General features: G+C 54.0%; 1 protein-coding gene and 1 pseudogene across 2 annotated transcripts in view; both read right to left on the reverse strand.

Moving 5' to 3' along the window:
* Positions 1 to 20,292, reverse strand: part of PPP5D1 (PPP5 tetratricopeptide repeat domain containing 1) — a 125,227-nt pseudogene that overhangs the window by 1,229 nt on the left and 103,706 nt on the right. The window lies entirely within an intron of this gene.
* Positions 12,656 to 17,308, reverse strand: PNMA8B (PNMA family member 8B). The gene has a single exon (XM_009435869.5). The coding sequence runs from the start codon at positions 16,276 to 16,278 to the stop codon at positions 14,371 to 14,373; it is 1,908 nt and encodes a 635-aa protein (XP_009434144.2). The 5' UTR covers positions 16,279 to 17,308; the 3' UTR covers positions 12,656 to 14,370.

Consider the following 20,292-nt stretch of genomic DNA (forward strand, 5'->3'; position numbering starts at 1 on the left):
TGGACATCTTTCCTCTTTTTCCCTCCCCTTGGCTAAACCCAGTATTTCCATTAAAATGCTCCACGTCCATCCCACCCTACTTAGTCTACTTGCTTTTGTTTTGTTTTTTCCCCAGCACCATTTATATAGACTTTTTTTTTTTTTTTTTTTTTTTTTGAGACAGAGCCTCGCTTTGTTGCCCAGGCTGGAGTGCAATGGCATGATCTCGGCTCACTGCAACCTCCACCTCCCGGGTTCAAATGATTCTCCTGCCTCAGCCTCCTCAGTAGCTGGGATTACAGGCACGTGCCACCACACCTGGCTAATTTTTGTATTTTTAGTAGAGACTCGGTTTCACCATGTCAACCAGGCTGGTCTCGAACTCCTGACCTCAGGTGATCCGCCTGCCTCAGCCTCCCAGAGTGTTGGGATTACAGGCGTGAGCCACCAAGCCCAGCCATAGACATTCTTTATCTGACCACAAAAGTGATGTATGATTACTGTAGAAAAACTTGATAAATATGGGGGGAAAATCATCCATCATTTTGCTACACATATATCATTACCATTTCACTGTAGAACGTTTTGCTTATTAAAGTTAGAATATTGGTTTTAAGGAGTTCGAGGCTGCAGTGAGCTGTGATTGCACCACTGCACTCCAGCCTGCACGACAGAGCAAGACCCTGACTCACACACACACACACACACACAAAGGAATGTCATATCAGCAGTCAGACTCCCTGAGTGTCAACACTTCCTGGTGGTGTGGCTTTGGACAAGTAATTAATTAACTTCTCTGTGCCTCAGTTTCCTCATCTATAAAATGGTAACTATTAGACTAGCACCAAACTCATAAAGAGGTGAGGCTTAAAGGAGTCAATTCAAGTAAAGGTCTTAGAATGGTGCATCACAAGTACCCAATAAATGTAAGCTATAATTATCATCCATGTGAGGATGCTGTAAGGATGAAATGAGTTCATTCATACAGAGTGTTTGGAACAGCCCCCTTGAGGCCAAAATGGGACACCTTGTTGGCTCTATGTAAAGATTCACTATTAAAATTAAGGAAAATGTTTTAATTGGGGGATGCAAGAGTTTCATATCTTTATTTCATATAGCTACAGACTTAAACTAAGGCTAGATTCTAAAAATATGTCTGTTCATTCAAAGCACATAAAAAGATGCTCAGTATCATTCATCATCAGAGATATTATTAAAACCATGATGAGTTGCCAGCCTCCTTGCTTTCTTTTTTACACAGCAACTCAGGCCAGACGCGGTGGCTCATGCCTGTAATCCCAGAACTTTGGGAGGCTGAGGCAGGAGGATCACTTGAGGTCAGGAGTTCAAGACTAGCCTGGCCAACATGGTGAAACACCATCTCTACTAAAAATACAAAACTTAGCTGGGCATGGTGGCATGCGCCTGTTAATTCCAGCTATTCAGGAGGCTGAGGCAGGAGAATTGCTAGAACCTGGGAGGCAGAGGTTGCAGTGAGCTGAGATCGCACCAATGCAGTCTAGCCTGGCAACAGAGAAAGACTCCGTCTCAAAAAAAAAAAAAGAAAGAAAGAAAGAAAGAAAATAAGAGAAAAGATGGAGAACAACCTGAATGTCCAATAATGGGACTGATTTTCAAATATGGTTCATTCACACAGTGTAATACTACACAATTGTTAAAAAGAAAAAAAAAAGGCATGAGGAAGATCTCAATGTGCTGATAAAGATGTCCAAGCTACAATGTTAAGTGAAAAAAGCAAAGTAAGGATCTTTATGCATAGGATGCTACTATTTATATAGAAAGTAAGGAAAAAATGCACCTATTCATATATACTTTATATGCACTAAAAATACCTGGAAGTGGCTGGGTGCAGTGGCTCATGCCTGTTATCCCAGCACTTTGCAAAGGAGGCCAAGGCAGGCGGATCACTTGAGGTCAGGAGTTCAAGACCAGGCTGGCCAACATGGCAAAACCCCGTCTCTACTAAAAATACACACGAAAGGACCAGGCACGGTGGCTCACGCCTATAATCCCAGCACTTTGGGAGGCTGAGGTGGGTGGATCACCTGAGGTCAGGAGTTCAAGACCAGCCTGGCCAAGATGGTGAAATCCTGTCTCTACTAAAAATACAAAAAATAGCCGGGCACATTGGCAGGCACCTGTAATCCCAGCTACTTGGGAGGCTGAGGCAGGAGAATCGCTAGAACCCAGGAGGCGGAGGTTGCAGTGAGCCGAGATTACACCATTGCATTCCAGCCTGGGGGACAGGGCGAGACTCCATCTCAACAAAACAAAACAAAACCAAAAAAAATGCACATAAAAAATTCAGCTGGGCGTGGTAGTGTGTGACGGTAATCCTAGCTCTTCGGGAGGCTGAGGCAGGAAAATTGCTTGGACCCGGGAGGCGGAGGTTTCAGTAAGCCAAGATCGCACCACTGCACTCCAGCCTGGATGACAGAGCGAGACTCCATCTCAAAAAAAAAAAAGAACACCTACCCGGTAACAGCATCTCCACCAATCACGCCAACTCTGGTTTTGAGCCTCTGAAATCAATAAACTCTGCTTTCAAACAGCTTATGTGAGCTTCTCTTTTTGGCCAGGAAAAGCCTCTCTTTGTCCCCCCTCCTCAGACGCATCTGTGGCTTGCCATAGCCCTGCATCCTGGATTACAATCCTTTTGTGCTCACTCCTGAATACATTCCTGCTATCAGAAGACATTTTTCTCTGATGTCTTTTTTTCAGGTTGACACAATAGATAGCTTATTTCTTTACCCCGTTTATTGTCCTTGTCTTTTTAACAGACCATCAGCTCTGTGGGTGGGGCCTTTCTATCTGTTCTGCTCTGGTGTGCCCCCAGCTTCTAGAACAGGGCTGTGCTGTGTTGAATTGTGTCTCTCAAAGTTCATGTCCACTCAGAATCTCAGTGAAGATGAGATCATGCCGAATTGGGTTGGGCTGTAGATCCAATGACTGGGTCCTAGTAAGAGGAAAGGTACAACCAGGTGCGGTGGCTCACACCTGTAATCCCAGCACTCTGGGAGGCCCAGACGGGCGAAATCAACTGAGGTCGGGAATTTGAGGCCAGCCTGGCCAACATGGTGAAACTCCGTCTCTACTAAAAACACAAAAGTTAGCTGGGTGTGGTGGTGGGAACACCTGTAATCCCAGCTACTTGGGAGGCAGAGGCAGGAGAATCGCTTGAACCCAGGAGGCGGAGGTTGCAGTGAGCCGAGATCGTGCCACTGCACTACAGCCTGGGAAACAGAGTGAGACTCCGTCTCAAAATAATAACAATAATAATAATAATAATAATAAATCCTAATACAGACACCTATGCAGATACGTACAGAGGTTGTTGGGAGTATTTCATTTTTTATTAAATAAAGGGGAAAGGGTCATAGTGTATGAACTTTTCTTGTATCTCACTGTGTTCACTCAAAAGGTCCCAGTGGAAACTCTCCAGTCCGTCCTTTCAAGACTGCAGAAGAACCCTTGTGTGGTTGGACCATGGTTCACTTGGCCACTCTCCTATCTGTGGGCATTTGCAGGGCCTGGGCTGTTTTGCCAACACAGTGAAGCCACCCTGATGCTTAAAACTTGAGCCCATGCCAGCCTGTGGTGTGCTAGAAATCCTCACTCTTTATGAACCCAATCATCTCGTGCACCACGGTGGTTGTGTTGCTTTACATTTTGTGTGTATTAAAGCCATCATTTGCTAAATATCACTGACTAAATTATACCACTGTTCAGTGGTACGGCTGAAATGATTTGACACATCTTCATTTTCTAATGAACCAGGAGACTTTTCTAAAAAGCAGACTGGGCCGGGCTCGGTGGCTCACGCCTGTAATCCCAGCACTTTGGGAGGCCGAGGCAGGCAGATGACAAGGTCAGGAGATCGAGACCATCCTGGCTAACACGGTGAAACCCCGTCTCTACTAAAAACACAAAAAATTAGCCGGGCGTGGTGGCGGGCACCTGTAGTCCCAGCTACTTGGGAGGCTGAGGCAGGAGAATGGCGCGAACCCGGGAGGCGGACTGGGTGACAGAGCGAGACTCCATCTCAAAAAAAAAAAAAGAAAAAAAAAAAAAGCAGACGTGATTCTGAATTATCTCAGGGAACAGGGGATCCTCTGTACAGAGAGAAGGCTACGGGCACACAAGGGAAAAATGTTATCTGTGAAAACTGTAAGATGGAAGGGTTTGAGGCAGCACCTCTTTGCGGTCCTGGAACCGAGGGAACAAAGACTGAATAAGGGCTTCTTCCCCTCCTTCACCTCCTTCATCTGCCCAGATCTCAAATCTACCTGCGTTTTCCTCTTAGAACCGACAAGGGATTAAAGAGACACAGGCTTGAATTCCAGCTGTGCCCACCACCAGGCATGAGTTTGGGCAGATGGTGTAGGGAGCTCCCCAAGACCACTCAAGATTCACAGAACTCAGAAAAGCCGCTGTGCTCATGGTTACAGTTTATTACAGTGAAGAGTAGAGAAGGGAAGAGATGCATAGGTCAGGATCCAGGAGAGACCAGGCGTGAGCTTCCAGTTGTCTTTTTTCAGTGGAGTTGTGTGGACAGTGCTTACTCCTCCCAGCAATGACGTGTGACAACACACTTGGGCTATTGCCAAACAGGGAGGCTCACCCAAGCCTTGGTTTTTAATGGGAGTAGATCACATAGGCATGGAATACCTGCGGAGCTGACATTCGGTATGCAGTCTCCAGCCCTTCCGGAGGTCAAACTGACACCACGTGGCCGAAGGCACCCAGGCAAACAAAAGCAGGCATTCAGCATAAATAAAATCATTAGGACAGGTGTGGTGGCTCACATCTGTAATCCCAGCAATTTGGGAGGCCGAGGCAGGGGGCTCACTTGAGGTCAGGAGTTTGAGATCAGCCTGACCAACATGGCAAAACCCCGTCTCTACTAAAAATACAAAAACTAGCTGGGCATGGTGGTGGGTGCCTGTAATCCCACCTACTTGGGAGGCTGAGGCAGGAGAATCACTTGAACGTGGGAGGTGAAGTTTGCAGTGAACCGAGATCATGCCATTGCACTCCAGTCTGGGCAACAAAGCGAGACTCCGTCTCTAAATAAATAAATAAATAACATTAGTACAAACTACCTGGTGTGGCCCAAGGTCCCAGGTAAAGATACTCTTATCAGGCAGGATATTCTAAGAGGTTAGAATATCCTCGATCTGGGCAAAGGGTTAGTATCCCTCCACCCCCACTTTTTTTTTCTTTTTTCTTTTTTTTCCTGGACTGTGCAGGGTTTGATCAGCCCAAGTCCTTTTTTTTTTTTGAGATGGAGTCTTGCTCTGTTGCTCAGGCTGGAGAGTGCAGTGGTGCAATCTCGGCTCACTGCAACCTCTGCCTCCCAGGTTCAAGTGATTCTCCGACCTCAGCCTCCTGCGTAGCTGGGACTACAGACTTGTGCCACCACACCTGTCTAATTTTTTGTATTTTTTTAGTAGAGACGGGTTTCACCATGTTAGCCAGGATGGTCTCGATCTTCTGACCTCGTGATCCGCCTGCTTCAGCCTCCCAAAGTGCTGGGATTACAGGCATGAGCCACGATGCCCGGCCCTAAATCTTCTGAGTTAAGCTTTTACTGTACAGGTGATACGGTTTGGATTTGTGTTCCCACCCAAATCTCATGTCAAATTGTAATCTCCAATGTTGGAAGAGGAGCCTGGTGGGAGGTGATTAGATCATGGAGGCGGATTTCCCCCTTGCTGTTCTCATGATAATGAGTGAGTTCTCATGAGATCTGGTTGTTAAAAAGCGTGTAGCACCTCCCTGCCCTCCTCCTGTTCGGCCCATGTAGGACACGCCTGCTTCCCCTTGCCTTCCTCTATGATTGTAAGTTTCCTGAGGCCTCCCCAGCATGCTTCCTATGCAGCCTTGCAGAACCATGAGCCAATTAAACCTCTCTTCTTTATAAATTACCCAGTCTCAGGTAGTTCTTTATAGCAGTGCGAGAACGGACTAATACAGCAGGGAACATCTCTGGAGCTGTCTGTGGAGGAGGCTCTCGGTGCCAGGCTGAGGGTGGGAAGACTGCTTCCCATAGACCAACGAGGCCTCACCTTGCTGGGGATCTGCAAGGTGGGAGGATATGGGAGAAGCAGAGATGGCGAGAGACATTGGGAGAGGTTCAGACAGCTGGGACAGGGGAGCCCTGTCTCAGGGACTCAGTGAGGAGGCATGCTATGGCCTTTTCCAATAAATCCTGCCCAAAGCCAGCTGAGTGTATCTGTCTGTCTCTTGGTCCTGGAACCAGGGTGACTTGGATGGGAAGGAAGGCAGTGGGGGTAGGGCTGGGCCCTGAATGATGGAACCAAATCAGATTCAAAGTGAGAAGTGTGGATTTCATTCGTATCTGCCCACCCCGTGAGAGGACTGCTGTCTCTCCCTCAGTCACACACACACACACACACACACACACACACGAGTCATGGCTCACAGATGCACATACTCACAGACACAGACATCACACACATTATGGCCAGAGACCTCCCCACCCCCAACCAATCACAAACACACATGTGCCGGCATGCCACAAACAGACACATACATTCACAAAGTCACAGATACACAGACACACAGCAGCACGTAGAAAAGTGCCCACAGGCCAGGTGCCAAGGCTCACGCCTGTAATACCAACACTTTGGGAGGCCAAGGCGGGTGGATCACCTGAGTTCAGGAGTTCGAGACCAGCTTAGCCAACATGGCAAAACCCCGTCTCTACTAAAACACAAAAATTAGCCAGGCGTGGCTGGGCGTGGTGGCTCACGCCTGTAATCCCAGCACTTTGGGAGGCCGAGGTGGGTGGATCATGAGGTCAGGAGATCGAGACTATCCTGGCTGAGATGGTGAAACCTCGTCTCTACTAAAAATACAAAAAAATTAGCCAGGTGTGGTTGCGGGCGCCTGTAGTCCCAGCTACTCTGGAGGCTGAGGCAGAAGAATGGCACAAACCCAGGAGGCGGAGCTTGCAGTGAGCCGAGATTGCGCCACTGCACTCCGGCCTGGACCACAGAGTGAGACTCCGTCTCAAAAAAAAAATAAAATAAACAAAAAAAAATAAAATAAAAAATTAGCCAGGCGTGGTGGTGGGTGCTTGTAATCCCAGCTACTCAGGAGGCTGAGGCAGGAGAATTGCTTGAACCTGGGAGGCGGAGGTTGCAGTGAGCTGAGATTGTACCATTGCACTCCAGCCTGGGAGACAAGAGCAAAATTCCGTCTCAAAAAAAAAGCGTTCACAAACTCCTAAACCCACAATTTTAAACACCATGCTCCAAGACTCATCAGTCTAGACACACACATGCATACAAGCCTATGCACAAACACAGATCAATACAGACACCCACACTATGTGCAGACACATACACCTACTCATGCACACACTCACACATTCACTCACATAGACACGGACACCCATACACACCCTAATGGCTGAGGAGTGAGCACACACCTGTATGCACACTGGGACACTCAGACATGGATTCACATACACACCCCTAAGTGTACACACACACACTCAAGAGACACACGTGTCAATCACACACAAGGTTTTGATCCTCCCACCCCCTCTGAGTATCCCTGACACTTTGGGCAAATCTGTCTCCCACTAGAGTCTCTGTTTCCCCCTTGAGTGGACATACTATTTTCTGCGTTCCATTCCCAGCATCTTCAGTGTGACATCCAGTGAGGCCCCAGGGGTGCAAGGAGCCCTTGGGTAACTTGAGATGAGATGCGAACAGAGGCGTCAATATTTTCATATCAAGGGGGTTTCAAATGGAGCCTGCAGGGCCAGTTCCCCTGAGGTAGCCAGTTGATGCCTCTGGGGTATGGTTTCAAACGCCCCAGAAAACCAGAGATTTGACTCCAAATCAGCCTTCATCTGGACCAGTCCAGCCACCCCTCACTGTCACTAAAGAGAAAAATGAGAGGCCACAGGTGATTCCAGAACACAGACATGAAGGGGAGAGATGATACCCTGAGATAGGGGTTGGGGGAGGGGGGCTTTCTGGGTCCCCCTCCCAGGCTCACTGGGTGTGACAAGAGAAGAGGAAATGGTTAGAGATGGGAGGAGGGGTTTGGAGCCCCGCTGCCTGACTCCCCCAGCATTGCCCCTTGCAAGCTGTGTGACCTTGGGCTGATTACTTGACCTCTCAGTGCCTCCACATCCTCATGGGAAATGGGGATCACAGCAGAGCTTTCCTGCCAGCACTGCCCAGGGGACTGAAGAGGGTGTGATGTGTTTGTGAGATCATCTCGTCTTATTTCTGCTACGTATCAGCGGCGGCCAGCTCTTCACTGCACACCTCAGCCCTGACAGGGACCCCAGGGCAGCGGTGCCCACCCCGGCTGCCCCTGGAATGACCCAGAGCCCATGTCCAGCCTGCAGATCTCGGCAGCCGCTCTCGGAATCTCTGAATGGTGCAGGGCACGGCTGGGGCAGCAACAGTCCCTAAAGCTCCCGGGTGATTCCAAGCAATGGGCAGCCGGGGCTCACAACCGCGACCCTAGGGGTCCTAGAGACCATCAGACGCCACAGCCGTGGTTCTCAAACTAGTCCTGCATCGCAGGCACCTGGGGGTCCTTTGAAAATGCAGCTTGCTGGACCTCACCCCCAAAGGGGTTCTGTAGGTCTAGGGTGGGCCCGAGAATGTGTATCTAGTTCCCAGGAGACGTTGACGCAGGTCCAGGACCTGATTTTGAGAACCGCTGTCCTGCAGGAAAGTCCGCTTTCCCCAGCCTGGCGTTCAAAGACCAGGGAGGGTTGTCCCTTTAAAGCGCTGGGGAAGCGCCGTGGCCCCACGATTTTAAACGGCGGAACTGGGGTGCCTCCTGGTGGAATCAGCGGGCACCGCAACTCGCGCGGATTCTTCCCCTGCTCTGGAGTCGTAGGTTGCGGGGGCAAAGGGAAGGGTCGTCGTCTGCGGCGCAGTTCTAGGACGTGGCCACATTCCCAGAGTGTGGGGATCGCTCATTTCCCGCTTAAGCAGGCCGAGGGGCCAAGACAAGTTCAGCCTCTAGGGGAAAGGGTCTGGACCCCGGGATTCTTCGCGGTGGGGAGGTGGCGGGGGAGGGGGGAGAGGGAAGAGGTGAGGGAGGGTCTGGGGTCTGGACCCCAGGATACCTTGGCCTCATCCTTGGGGGAGGACCATTCCGTCCCTCCCCTGGGGCCGGGAGGGCCGATTATTCGAGGGAGCCGTAGAGTAAGACAAACGTGGGTTCCAGCTCCCTTCCTTGCCTCTCTGAGCCTCGGTTTCTCTATCTGGGAAATGAGGGTGAAAATCTGCCTTCATCCTCTTCCCTCCTTCATCCTGCCCTCCTCTCTACAGAGCCAAATAAAGACGCACAGACATATACATTCGAATGTGTCCACCCCCAGATCCCCACAGAGACACAAACACATACACACACAACCTCAGTCCGCCAGTCACCTGGTCAGCTGAAATCAGCCTCCTGAAAACTCTTCAACCACTTCCTGCCATCCCCACCACCCTGCGCCGGTCCAGCCTTAGGCCTGTCCCCTAGGTTCCCGCCCCAGCCTCCTCCTGCTCCAGCCTTGCACCCTGCACATGACAGACCTAAAGCATAAACCTCTCCCTCTCCTGCTCAAATCCCTCCCACGGCTCCCCAGCGCTTAACGAGGCCCTGAGGCCCTGCCAGTCTGCACGCCCTACTCCAGGGACCTCTTCATGCTCATTTGCTGCCTCAGGTGAAAATCCAGCCAGACAGCGACCACCATGGAGGCAGGCGGCCTTCTTTGGCGTCACTGCCTCCACTCCACCAGCACTTAGCCTGGCATGGGAGGGGCAGTAATTACACGCTAATAACCCCCTATAGTCATACCCTTGGCTTGGGAAGCTTTTGCCCTGGCTCTTCCTACACCCCGGTCATGGACTTCCCCCAGGCAACCGCCGGCCGCACGTCCTTCGGGTCTTTGCAACATTCAGAGACCCCGTCTCTACAAAAAATACAAAAAGTAGCTAGCCTTGGTGGCGCGTGCCTGTGGTCCCAGCTACTCTAGAGGGAGGCTGAAGTGGTGGGAGGATCGCTTGAGCCCAGGAATTCGAGGCTGCAGTGAGCCGTGATCGCGCCACTACACTTGTCACCTTCTCAGTGAGGGCTTCCCAGGCCACTTTCCCAGGCCCGTTTATGACGACTGCAAACCCTCTCCTGCCCCGGCCCTCCTCGGGCCCCCTGCTTGCCGGACTTTTGTCCCCCAGCAGGTCTCACCCACTAATGCATGGATTTCGTCCTCATCTAGGGAGCGTAACCCCAGCCTCCCCACCGCATGCTCCCTGCGGGAGGGTCCTGTTTCCTGCACCAAGAACAGGGCCTGGGACGCGCCAGCCCTGGATAAATCTCATGGACTGCGCGGATGGCGCTGAGGGCTCCTCCCAGACAGTCGCCTTCTCTCCCAGGAGGGGGCAACCGCGCTCCGCTCCACCCGTCGCCAGAGGCTCCACGCGCGGGACAGACCCGGCTGCTGCAGCCTGTGCTGGTCTCTGTGCACCGGGACCCTTCCCTGCAGGATCTCAAGGCCTTGACGCGGCTGCTCCTTCGACCCCAAACACTCCTCCCCATCCCCGCCGGAGCACTCCCTCCAGGAATGAGGGAATGAAAACAATGTTTCTTTCCAGCACATTCCCCACCAGGCCTATCTGGGATCTGACTCACCCAGTCCGCGTGGTTCATTCCGACCGTCAGTCATTCAACAAATAACAGCCGCTGCCGCGTGCCAGGCACGGTGTTGGGGCTGGGGACACGAAGGGGAAAGGCCAAGCCACACTTTTTCCCTACGGAGCTGGCCCTAAGCCGCCCTGCCGCGCCTCTCCCCGCCACGCTCACCTGCCCCCATGCCGCATAGGTCCCCACAGCCACTGCTCAGGGTCCTCTGCAGGGGCTGCTGCTGCTGCAAGCCCACGGGGCGCTGGGGGGAGTTTGAAAGCAGGAGGAAAGGGACGCCATTTGGGGGAATGCTCAGGCCGTGGTGGCAGCAGCAGCTGGCGGTCACTGCGGTGAACCAGGGGCTTCCGGGTCTCTCCTCAAGCAAGCCGGCCCCGTGTGTGGAACTTGGCAGTCCTACACTAGGGCTCTGATCACCAGCCTTTCCCAAGTGGCTCCTCCAGCCCTCGGGAGGGAGCAGCTCCCTGCATTGCTAATATTGGGACAAAACGATCTACCTGTTTTTGCACTTCCTGATTGCAATACCCCAGTCACCAATTTCCTCTATTAACCTCCCTGACAAGTACAGTCGGTGTGCCAGAGGGCAGTCATAGCTCTGAAAAATAAAGGGAAGTGCAGAAAGGGTTCCTTTTTTTTTTTTTTTTTTTTTTGAGATGGAGTCTTGCTCTGTCACCCAGGCTGGAGTGCAGTGGCACGATCTCAGCTCACTGCAACCTCTGCCTCCCAAGTTCAAGCGATTCTTCTGCCTCAGCCTCCCAAGTAGCTGGGATTACAGGTGTGCACCACCACACCAGACTAGTTTTTATATTTTTAGTAGAGACGGGGTTTCACCATCTTGGCCAGGCTGGTCTTGAACTCCTGCCCTCGTGATCCACCCTCCTCGGCCTCCCAAAGTGCTGGGATTACAGGCATGAGCCACCGTGCCTGGCCGGCCACAAAGAGTTACATTTTTATAGGTGGTCAGGGAAGCCCTCCCTAGGAATGTGGCATTTGAAGAAAGGTCTGAGTGACGTGAAGGTTGGAGCCACGCCTATAGCCCAAGGAAGGGCACTCCAGGCTGCAGGAAGAGCAGTGCAAAGGCCCTGAGGCAGGAATATGCCTGGTGTGTCCCGGAGACCTGGGTGGCTGAAGCCACAGGAGACACAGAGAGGGCAGTGGGAAACAAGGCAGAGGGTGAGATGGGGGTAGAGTGTGTAGACCTGAGCTGTGTGGGAGAGCTGCGTGCGATGGCCATGTCCTGCACCAGCACTGTGCAATGCGGTAGCCACTGGCCACGTGTGGCTCTTGAGCACTTGTGACGTGGCTGGGAAGACTGAGGACATGTATGTGTATTTTTATTTAATCTTAATTACATTTAAATCCCATTTACCCCGTGTGATTACCTAGTTGAACAAAGCATGTCTAGACAGTCCTAAGAACTGCAGATGTGACGGCACAGGAAGGAGACCTTGGGGGATTTGGGGAGGCGAGGGACGCAATCAGACCCCAGGTGTGACTTCTAAGAGGACGTCTCTGGCAGCCATGTATGGTGGGGGGACACAGGATGGAGGGAGGCAGAAAACTCAGGTAGGATGGAAAGCTGAGTCTGAGGTCCAGGGCACAGGTGAGGGGTGGAGGCTGGGGGGAGAGTGCCTGCAGCTGTGGCCTGGCAGAGTGTATCTGGGTGGAAGCTAGGGTGGGGATTGGCTGGGCGGGGTCTCCATGGGTGTCCAGGGGCTTCGGAGCTGAGGCTGGAAGTGGGGAGGCATCAAGGGTGGGAGTGGAAGCTGGCTCAGATCTGCAAGGGGTGAGATGATGCTGGGGGGTAGGGAGAGCCAGGCAGGGATCCCGAAGCAGCAAAGGACAGTGTATGTAAACCAGTGACAGGACAGTTCCCAGGTATTCTGGGCAAACCACAGTCAAGACTGTGGACATCTGTGGCCCACGCTCCCACACCCCGCCTGCCCCATTGCCCAGAGCACAGAGAGAGTACAGTGCTGAATTTCACTTTACTGGAGGATCCAGGTGACACAGGGCACAGGGAGAGAAGCCTAGGACTGCTACGGGAGAAGCACACCTGGGGCCCTCCCCACCCACAGGCAACACCACAGGCTGCTGTGCCCAGCTCAAGGTACACCCAGCCTGGTCCTCAGTGGGTGGGTCACTGTCCAGGGACAGCCTCCAAGCAGAGAGGAGCACCCACGCCCTGCAGCAGGTCTCAGTCAGCTTCTACATCTGGGTGTCCCTGACATAGGACTGGGACAGTCTGGTCTGGACTGTGAGGTCACACCCAAACCCTCCTATTCCTTCCCAGGGACAAGTGGGGCAGGGCCCCCTGGCACGATGGGCTCCTCACTGCCAGGGAATGGAAATTGGGATGAGGAAGCACACACATTGCCCCAGGGACAAGAAGGCATGAATGAAGGTGGGGTCCCGTGGAGACTGATATTTAGGTAAAAATCGAGCTCAGCCGGGGTTGCAGGAGCTGAAGCATACGGCACGGCACGGCACAGACTCACACACAGCTCAAGCGTGCTTGGGACAGCAGGTTGTGAAGCCTCACAGCACTGGCCCGCCTACTCTGGAACCTCCAGGGCAGGGCTGGGGTTTCCTCCCCAGGTCATTTCATCCCCTGTAAGGAGGGACACGCGGCCGGCTTCTGCACTGCCCAGGTGAGCCTCTGTCCCTCACAGTGCCCTTCGGGGCCCCTCTGGCCTTTAATTCACTCAGGGGGTGAACCCAGGGACTTTCAAGGCTTTTAGTAAGGGCTGCAAGGCCAGCGCTGAGCGGTGGGTCAGCTCCACTGGAGAGGGGGCACCCAGGGGAGCCACAACCTACGGGAGGGGTCAGGGCCCACTCAGCCCAGAAGAACCAAAACTGGATTTTAAGTGAATTACCCCAAATTGAACACCTCTGCAAATAATTAGAATGTTGGGAAACACTGCAGTCTGAGTGACAAATTCAACTTGTGGTCAGGGGCAGGTGGCCTTGGCCTGGGGCTGGTTCCTTTGTTATCAGGGGCGCCCCAGTAGGCAGGGCTGGCATGTGTCTTCCCTCTGCTCCCCCCTCCCCCTCCTCCTCCTCTTTCCCTTCTCCCACCGTTCCTCTCCCCTTTCCTCCTCCTCCCCTTCCCAACCGCCTTCTATCTCTCAGACTTTCCTTTCTGGAATCATCTCTTCCCCTGGCTGGGAGCTGGGGCCTCCCCTGGCTGAGAGTTGCGCCCTGACACGCGCTGCGCGGCTGGTGACTGAGCCTCCACCACAGACCCAGGGCCCAGTCAGACTGGGGTAGGGGCGACAGCGGCCTACAGCACCTGCCAGGCGCAGGCCCCGAGAGCGCCACGAAGAGCCCTGCTCGCCTCTGCAGGTGCCCGGCGTCCACACACACACCCCCTCCGGGGGCAACCCGGGCCCCCAATCCTGGTCCACTTGGCGCGTCCCCATCTCGGCCCTGCGCTGCTGCCTCGGGCGCCCACTTCTCTTTCCTCCTCCGATCCGGGCTTCCTCCGTCGGGATCGCTGGCGCCCCCGGCCTGCGAGGGCCCGAGAGGGGAACGTGACGCTGGCAAAACGCGGCCCGGGCGCGCTGTGAAGCGAGGAGACTGCGTCTGCGGAGGACAGGAAGAGGGGAGGGGAGGGCGGGGGCCACAGGCGGGCGGGTGCCCTGCGGGGCCTGCTCGCAGCCTGGGCGGCTTCTTGGGGGGCCACTAGCGGCATTTAGGGGGCAGCCTCCGGCCCCGACGGGCCTTCTTCCCGCGCGCGGCCTTGGATCCAGTGGGCGCCTGGCCCTTGGCCTCGCCTGCCCTGGCATGGGCCCCGGCGCCCGCGCTCCCCTTCTTCTTCCTGCTTCCTGCGGCGTCGTCCTGGGCCGAGCCCCGGCTCCCGGCTTTCTTCTCGGGAGTGACGCCCCGGCCTCGGCCTCGGCCGCCCGCGCGGGTTTTGCGGGCCCCGGACGCGGTGGGAGGCGCGCCGGCCGGAGTCAGGCCCCTGGGGGCCGTGCGCGCCCTCTTGGCCCGGGGCTTCCTGGATGCCCTGTCCTCCGGCTCCGACGCCTCGCTCTCGGTGTCCTCCGACTCCTCCTCGGACTGTTCGTCCGAAGCCTCCTCCGACCCCTCGTTGGACCCCATGTTCTCCCGGGCGGCCAGGAGCGCCAATACCTCCCCCAGTTTGCCTTTGGGGTATTTGTACTTCCCGCCTTCCCAGGCGTTTTCTTTTTCCTCCTTCATCACCTCCGCCATGTCCTGGGCAGCCAGGAGCGCCACCAGCTCCAGAAGACCCCCTTCGTCCTCACCGTGCTCGCTCCAGCCCCCGAAGAGGCCACGCCCAGCCTTCTTCGCCTGGGGAGGGAGATCTGGCTGCGCCAAGGTGGAAATGCACTCCCGGAGGTCCCCGTCATCCCCGGCCTTGCGCAGGACCACGGCGTCCACCTCGCGGCCCGCCTCTTCCACCTTCACGCGGGTCCCGTTAGTGTCCTTGGACATGACGGACAAGACCTGTCGGAGGGGGTCTCGCTTGTCTTTCTCGTCGCTCCAGCCCAGCGACTCGATAACAGAAGCGATTTTCAACATCTCCTCCCGGGCCCAGGGGTCCGACGGGTCGGTATAGGCCACAATGGCCACGAACTCAGGATTATCCAACTCCTCTGTTTCTTGGTCCCCACTTTCCTGCGAGTCGCTCTCCGAAGTGTCGCTGTCCACCGGCTCCTCGTCCGGGGTGTCTCTCACAGCCAGCAGGGCCACTAAGTCGGGGACGCCATTTTTGTCTTCTTTGGTGTTCAAGCGGATGGATTCGGCCCCAGCTGGCTCCTTCTCTGCCTCTTCTTTCTTCGATTTGTCGGTGACGGTGACCAGAGCCAAGAACTCGCGGGGACCGTCTTCTTCCCCCTCGGAGTTGCAGGGCGCCCACTGCCTAACCAGCTCCCTGGCAGCGGCCTGCAGCGTGGCGTACAGCGCGCTCTGGTCCTCTTCTCCGCTCAGGTCGCCCTGGTCGATCTCCTCGATCACGATGCCCAGGCTCTCGTCGGAAGAGTCCTCGGCCTCACTCCTCGCGGGAACAGACGGCCGTCCTCCTCGGCTTCTCTTCTTGCCCTTCTGGGTCAACCTGTTGCGTCTGGTTCTGTTTCTGCGACCCCGACGGCCCCTCCTTGGGTTCCTGGCTGCCCCAAGAAGCGAGCCAGCCTGCCCTGTTACCTCCCCAGAATCCTGGGCCTGCGTCTCCGAAGCGGGAGGGGTGGGTGCCTCCCCGGGGGTCCCAGCCTCCGCGGCCTGCGTGGGCCCGTCATCCAGCAGCAGGCGTCTCATCTGCCTCAGGACCCTCGTGTCCTGCGCACGGTCCTTCCACAGAACCCTCCAGACCCCATCCTTGCCTGGGATCTCCCTGGGAATGGCAGCGTGATTGACGTCCTCCACATACTCCACCAGGGCGGCCTGGGCCTTCTCGTTCATCAAACCCTTCATGTGTCGCAACCTGAACGTGCCCAGGGGCAGGAGGGTCGGCTGCAGGACGGCTTCGACGTCTGCCTGCTCCAGGCCCTCCGGGATGCCGGTGACCAGCAGGGCCCTGTGCGCGTCCACGTCCAGGCTCCGGCACCAGTCCTGCAAAAGGCTCATGGCCATGGTGCAGCCCCCTTGGCGCTGATCTTGGGGCAGCAGGGAGCCCGAGATAGGGGTGGGCTGCAGCGCACGGTGTCAATGCAACCCTAGAAAGCCACCTGCAGGGCTTAGAGTCCCGGTTCCGGTGAATGTGGCAAGGCTGGAGTGGGGCTCGGGGCTCGGGGGCTCTAGCTGCCTGCTGGCCGGCTGGACGCAGTGACCTTCCCCCGGGACCCCTCTCCAGAGCTGTCTGAGGATCCGCAGGGGGCTTACGTGTCTGCTTTCCAGGGCAGCTCCCTCCCTCTCTCCCTGACACAGGCCTGAGTGACTCGGCACCGCAGCCAGGTGCAGGGGGGCGGCGCCGAGTGCACCTGGAGAGGCGTGGGAGGCAGCAGCCGCAGCTTGCCTGGCGCTCGCGCCGCGTCTGAGCGCGCACCCTGGGCCTGAATCTCAGCAGTTCCGCTGCGACGCGGCTGCTCGGGCGTGCGCCTGCGCAGACGGAGCCGCACACCCTCCCCTGTCCCCCGCCCAACCGTCTCCATGGCAACGGTGCAGCCTTGAGCTGGGGTCTGCGTCGCTGTGGCCTGAGACGCTTTTCTTAAAGGTCCCGATGACAAGGACTTGGGGCCTGGAAGCACCACTTTCATTCACCAGCAAAAAACAAGGCCGAAACCACAGAGGGCCAGAAATCACTCAAGGTTACCCGACCTCATTCAGGGGATAGAGGCCTCCTTCCAGAGGGTACCGGCATCACTGGGGGTTACAATGCCCCCTTCCAGGGGCCAGGTGGAATTCAGGATTATATAGGCCTAAATCAAAGGGCACTGGCCTTGCAGCGTAGGACCAGGACTTACTCGGGATACTGGCCTCATTCACAGTATATGGGTCTCAGTATCAAATAGGGGGGCCCAGGCACCACCTGTGAGCAAGACACCATTCAGGGTATATGGGCCTCACTTGCAGGGTACAGGCCCCACTCAATGGGACCGGCCCTCACTCCCATACACGTTCCTGTATTCTGAACTATGCATGCACAATAAATCCTGTGGTTTTGCACACACTTTGAGCATATGTATGATTGTGAGACCAGGCATGAATTTTGCAAGAAAGCATTTCCCTTGACTGGGACAGCAGACTGGGGCATGTGAACGTCAGTCATAGCTACTGTAAACATGCATTTGCTTCTCTGTCCCTTGTTGGCCATGAGGCTGTCCCCTACTCTATATGAATCTGGCTCTGTAGCCCAGCTGGTAGGTTTATATCTCAACCATCATCCCTACCTCAAAGGGTTTTTTTTGTTGTTGTTGTTTGTTTTGGAGATGGAGTCTTGCTCTGTCACTCAGGCTGGAGTGCAATGGCACAATCTTGGTTCACTGCAACTTCCGCCTCCCATGTTGAAGCGGTTCTCCTGCCTCAGCCTCCTGAGTAGCAAGGATGACAGGCCTCCCAAGTAGCTGGGATTACAGGCATACACCATCACGTCTGGCAAGTTTTTGTATTTTTTGTAGAGATGGGTTTTTACCATGTTACCCAGGCTGGTCTCAAACTCCTAACCTCAAGTGATCTACCCGCCTCAGCCTCTGAAAGTGCTGGGATTACAGTATTACATGGTGAGCCACCATGCCTGGCCTCAAAGGGTTCTCATGAGGATTAAAGGGAATAATCCAGGAAAGCATTTAGAAGAGCGGCTGGCCCACAGCTGGTGCTCCATGAAAGATGGCTAAGAGAAGTATTTGTTGAGAACTTACCATTATAAAAGCATCTGTTTTGTTGGTTTGTTTTTGAGATGGAGTCTTGCTCTGTCGCCCAGGCTGGAGTGCAATGGAGCAATCTCGGCTCACTGCAACCTCCACCACCCGGGTTAAAGCCATTCTCCTGCCTCAGCCTCCCGAGTAACTGGGACTACAGGCATGCACCACCATGCCTGACTAGTTTTTTGTTTGTTTGTTTGTTTGTTTGAGAGAGAGTCTCACACTGTCACCCAGGCTGGAGTGCAGTGGCGTGATCTTGGTTCACTGCAACCTCCGCCTCCCGGCTTCAAACCATTCTCCAGCCTCAGCCTCCCAAGTAGCTGAGATTACAGGTGCCCGCCACCACGCCCAGCTAATTTTTTGTATTTTTAGTAGAGACGGGGTTTCACTATGTTGGGCAACCTGGTCTCAAACTCCCAACCTCGTGATCCGCCCGCCTCGGCCTCCCAAAGTGCTGGGATTACAGGTGTGAGCCACCGTGCCCGGCCTAGTTTTGTATTTTTAGTAGACGCGTTTTCACCACGTTGGCCAGGCTGGTCTGGAACTCCTGACCTCGGGTGATCTGCCGGCGTCGGCCTCCCAAAGTGCTGGGATTACAGGCATGAGCCACCGGGCTCAGCCCAAAGCATCTGTTAATAAACAAATAAATAGGAAACCAAAACACCTCGAGTTTTTTGTTTTTGCCACCAGGCCCAACCCCTTACTTTTGTGTTTGGATTTTTTTATGTTTAAGGAGAGTTTAACTGCAAGGTTACCACGGCAACTGGGCAAACCGCTTACTCACTCCTATTTTCCCCCACTTTTTCCTCCTCTGATCTTCCTGATCCACAGATGGATGTGATGTGACTCTTTTCTCCAGAGCAGCGTTGTCCAGCAGGAATAGAATGCCAGCCCCAAATTCGAACCGCACGTGCAATGTTAAAACTTCTAGTTGCAGCCAGCCAACACTGACCTCAGGTGGTCCATCCACCTCAGCCTCCCAAAGTGCTGGGATTACAAAGTGTCATTTTTGACATTTGAATCTCCAATCTAGGCTGGGCATGGTAGCGCACGCCTGTAATCCCAGCTACTTGGAGGCTGAGGCAGGAGAATCGCATGAACCTGGGAGGCAGAGGTTGTTGCATTGAGCCGAGATTGCGCCACTGCACTCCAGCCTGGGAGACAGAGCAAGACGCTGTCTCAAAAAAACCAAACCAAACCAAAACAAAACAAAACAAAAAACGAGCTGTTTTTCTGCATCTATTGATCTAAAAACAGAAGAAATATGGTGACTCACCATGTAATCCTGTAATCCCAGAACTTTCAGAGGCTGAGGCGGGCAGATCACTTGAGGTTAGGAGTTCGAGACCAGCCCGGGCAACATGGTGAAAACCTATCTCTACAAAAAATACAAAATTTCCTAGGGGGCCACCTTCAATAAATAAAAAAGAGGGAAGAAAAATGAATTTTAAGAATAGATTTCGGCCAGGCGCAGTGGCTCACGCCTGTAATCCCAGCACTTTGGGAGGCCGAGGCAGGCAGATCACTTGAGCCCAGGAGTTTGAGACCGGCCTGGCCAACATGGCAAAACCTCGTCTCTACAAAAAATACAAAACTTAGCCAGGCTTAGTGACACACATCTGTAGTCCCTGATACTCAGGAAGCTGAGGTAGGAGGATTGCTTCAGCCCAGGAGATCAAGGCTGAAGTGAGAGATGATCATGCTACACTGCACTCCAGCTTGGGCAAGAGAGTGACCCTGTCTCAAAAAAAAAAAAAAAAAAAGGAAAAGAAAAAAAGGAAAAAGAAAAAGAAAATAAAGAATATATATTATTTATCCCGAAATATACAAAATGTTGTCATTTGCACATGTTGTCAATGTAAAACAATTATTTATGAGCTATCAGACACTCTCTTTTCATAATGAGTCCCTTTGGAGTAGCCGTATTTCAAGGGCTCAGCAGCCACACAGGGCCATTGGGAATTTGTTTGCAAGAATTAATTAGGGGGAGAGAGAGAGAGAGAGAGAGAGTGTGTGTGTGTGAATACACTCAGCACAACTGTTATTTATAACTGCAAGATTGGAAAACACAACAAAAAGAGAAACAGGAAGCTTGCACTTTGTGTGTGTGTGTGTGTGTGTGTGTGTGTATTTTAGAGTCAGAGTCTTGCTGTCTCCCAGGCTAGAGTGCAGTGGCATGACCATGGCTCACTGCAGGCTTGAACTCCTGGCTTCAAGCACCTCTCCCACCTCAGCCTCCAGAGTAGCTGGAACTGCAGCACACCACCACGCCTGGCTAATTTTATTT

This window comes from Pan troglodytes, chromosome 20 (assembly GCF_028858775.2).
Source record: "Pan troglodytes isolate AG18354 chromosome 20, NHGRI_mPanTro3-v2.0_pri, whole genome shotgun sequence".
In the NCBI taxonomy this organism is placed as follows: Eukaryota; Metazoa; Chordata; class Mammalia; order Primates; family Hominidae; genus Pan; species Pan troglodytes.

Excerpts from the sequence above, each read along its gene's own strand:
- PNMA8B (XM_009435869.5), bottom strand. The coding sequence starts at position 16,278 with ATGGCCATGAGCCTTTTGCAGGACTGGTGCCGGAGCCTGGACGTGGAC.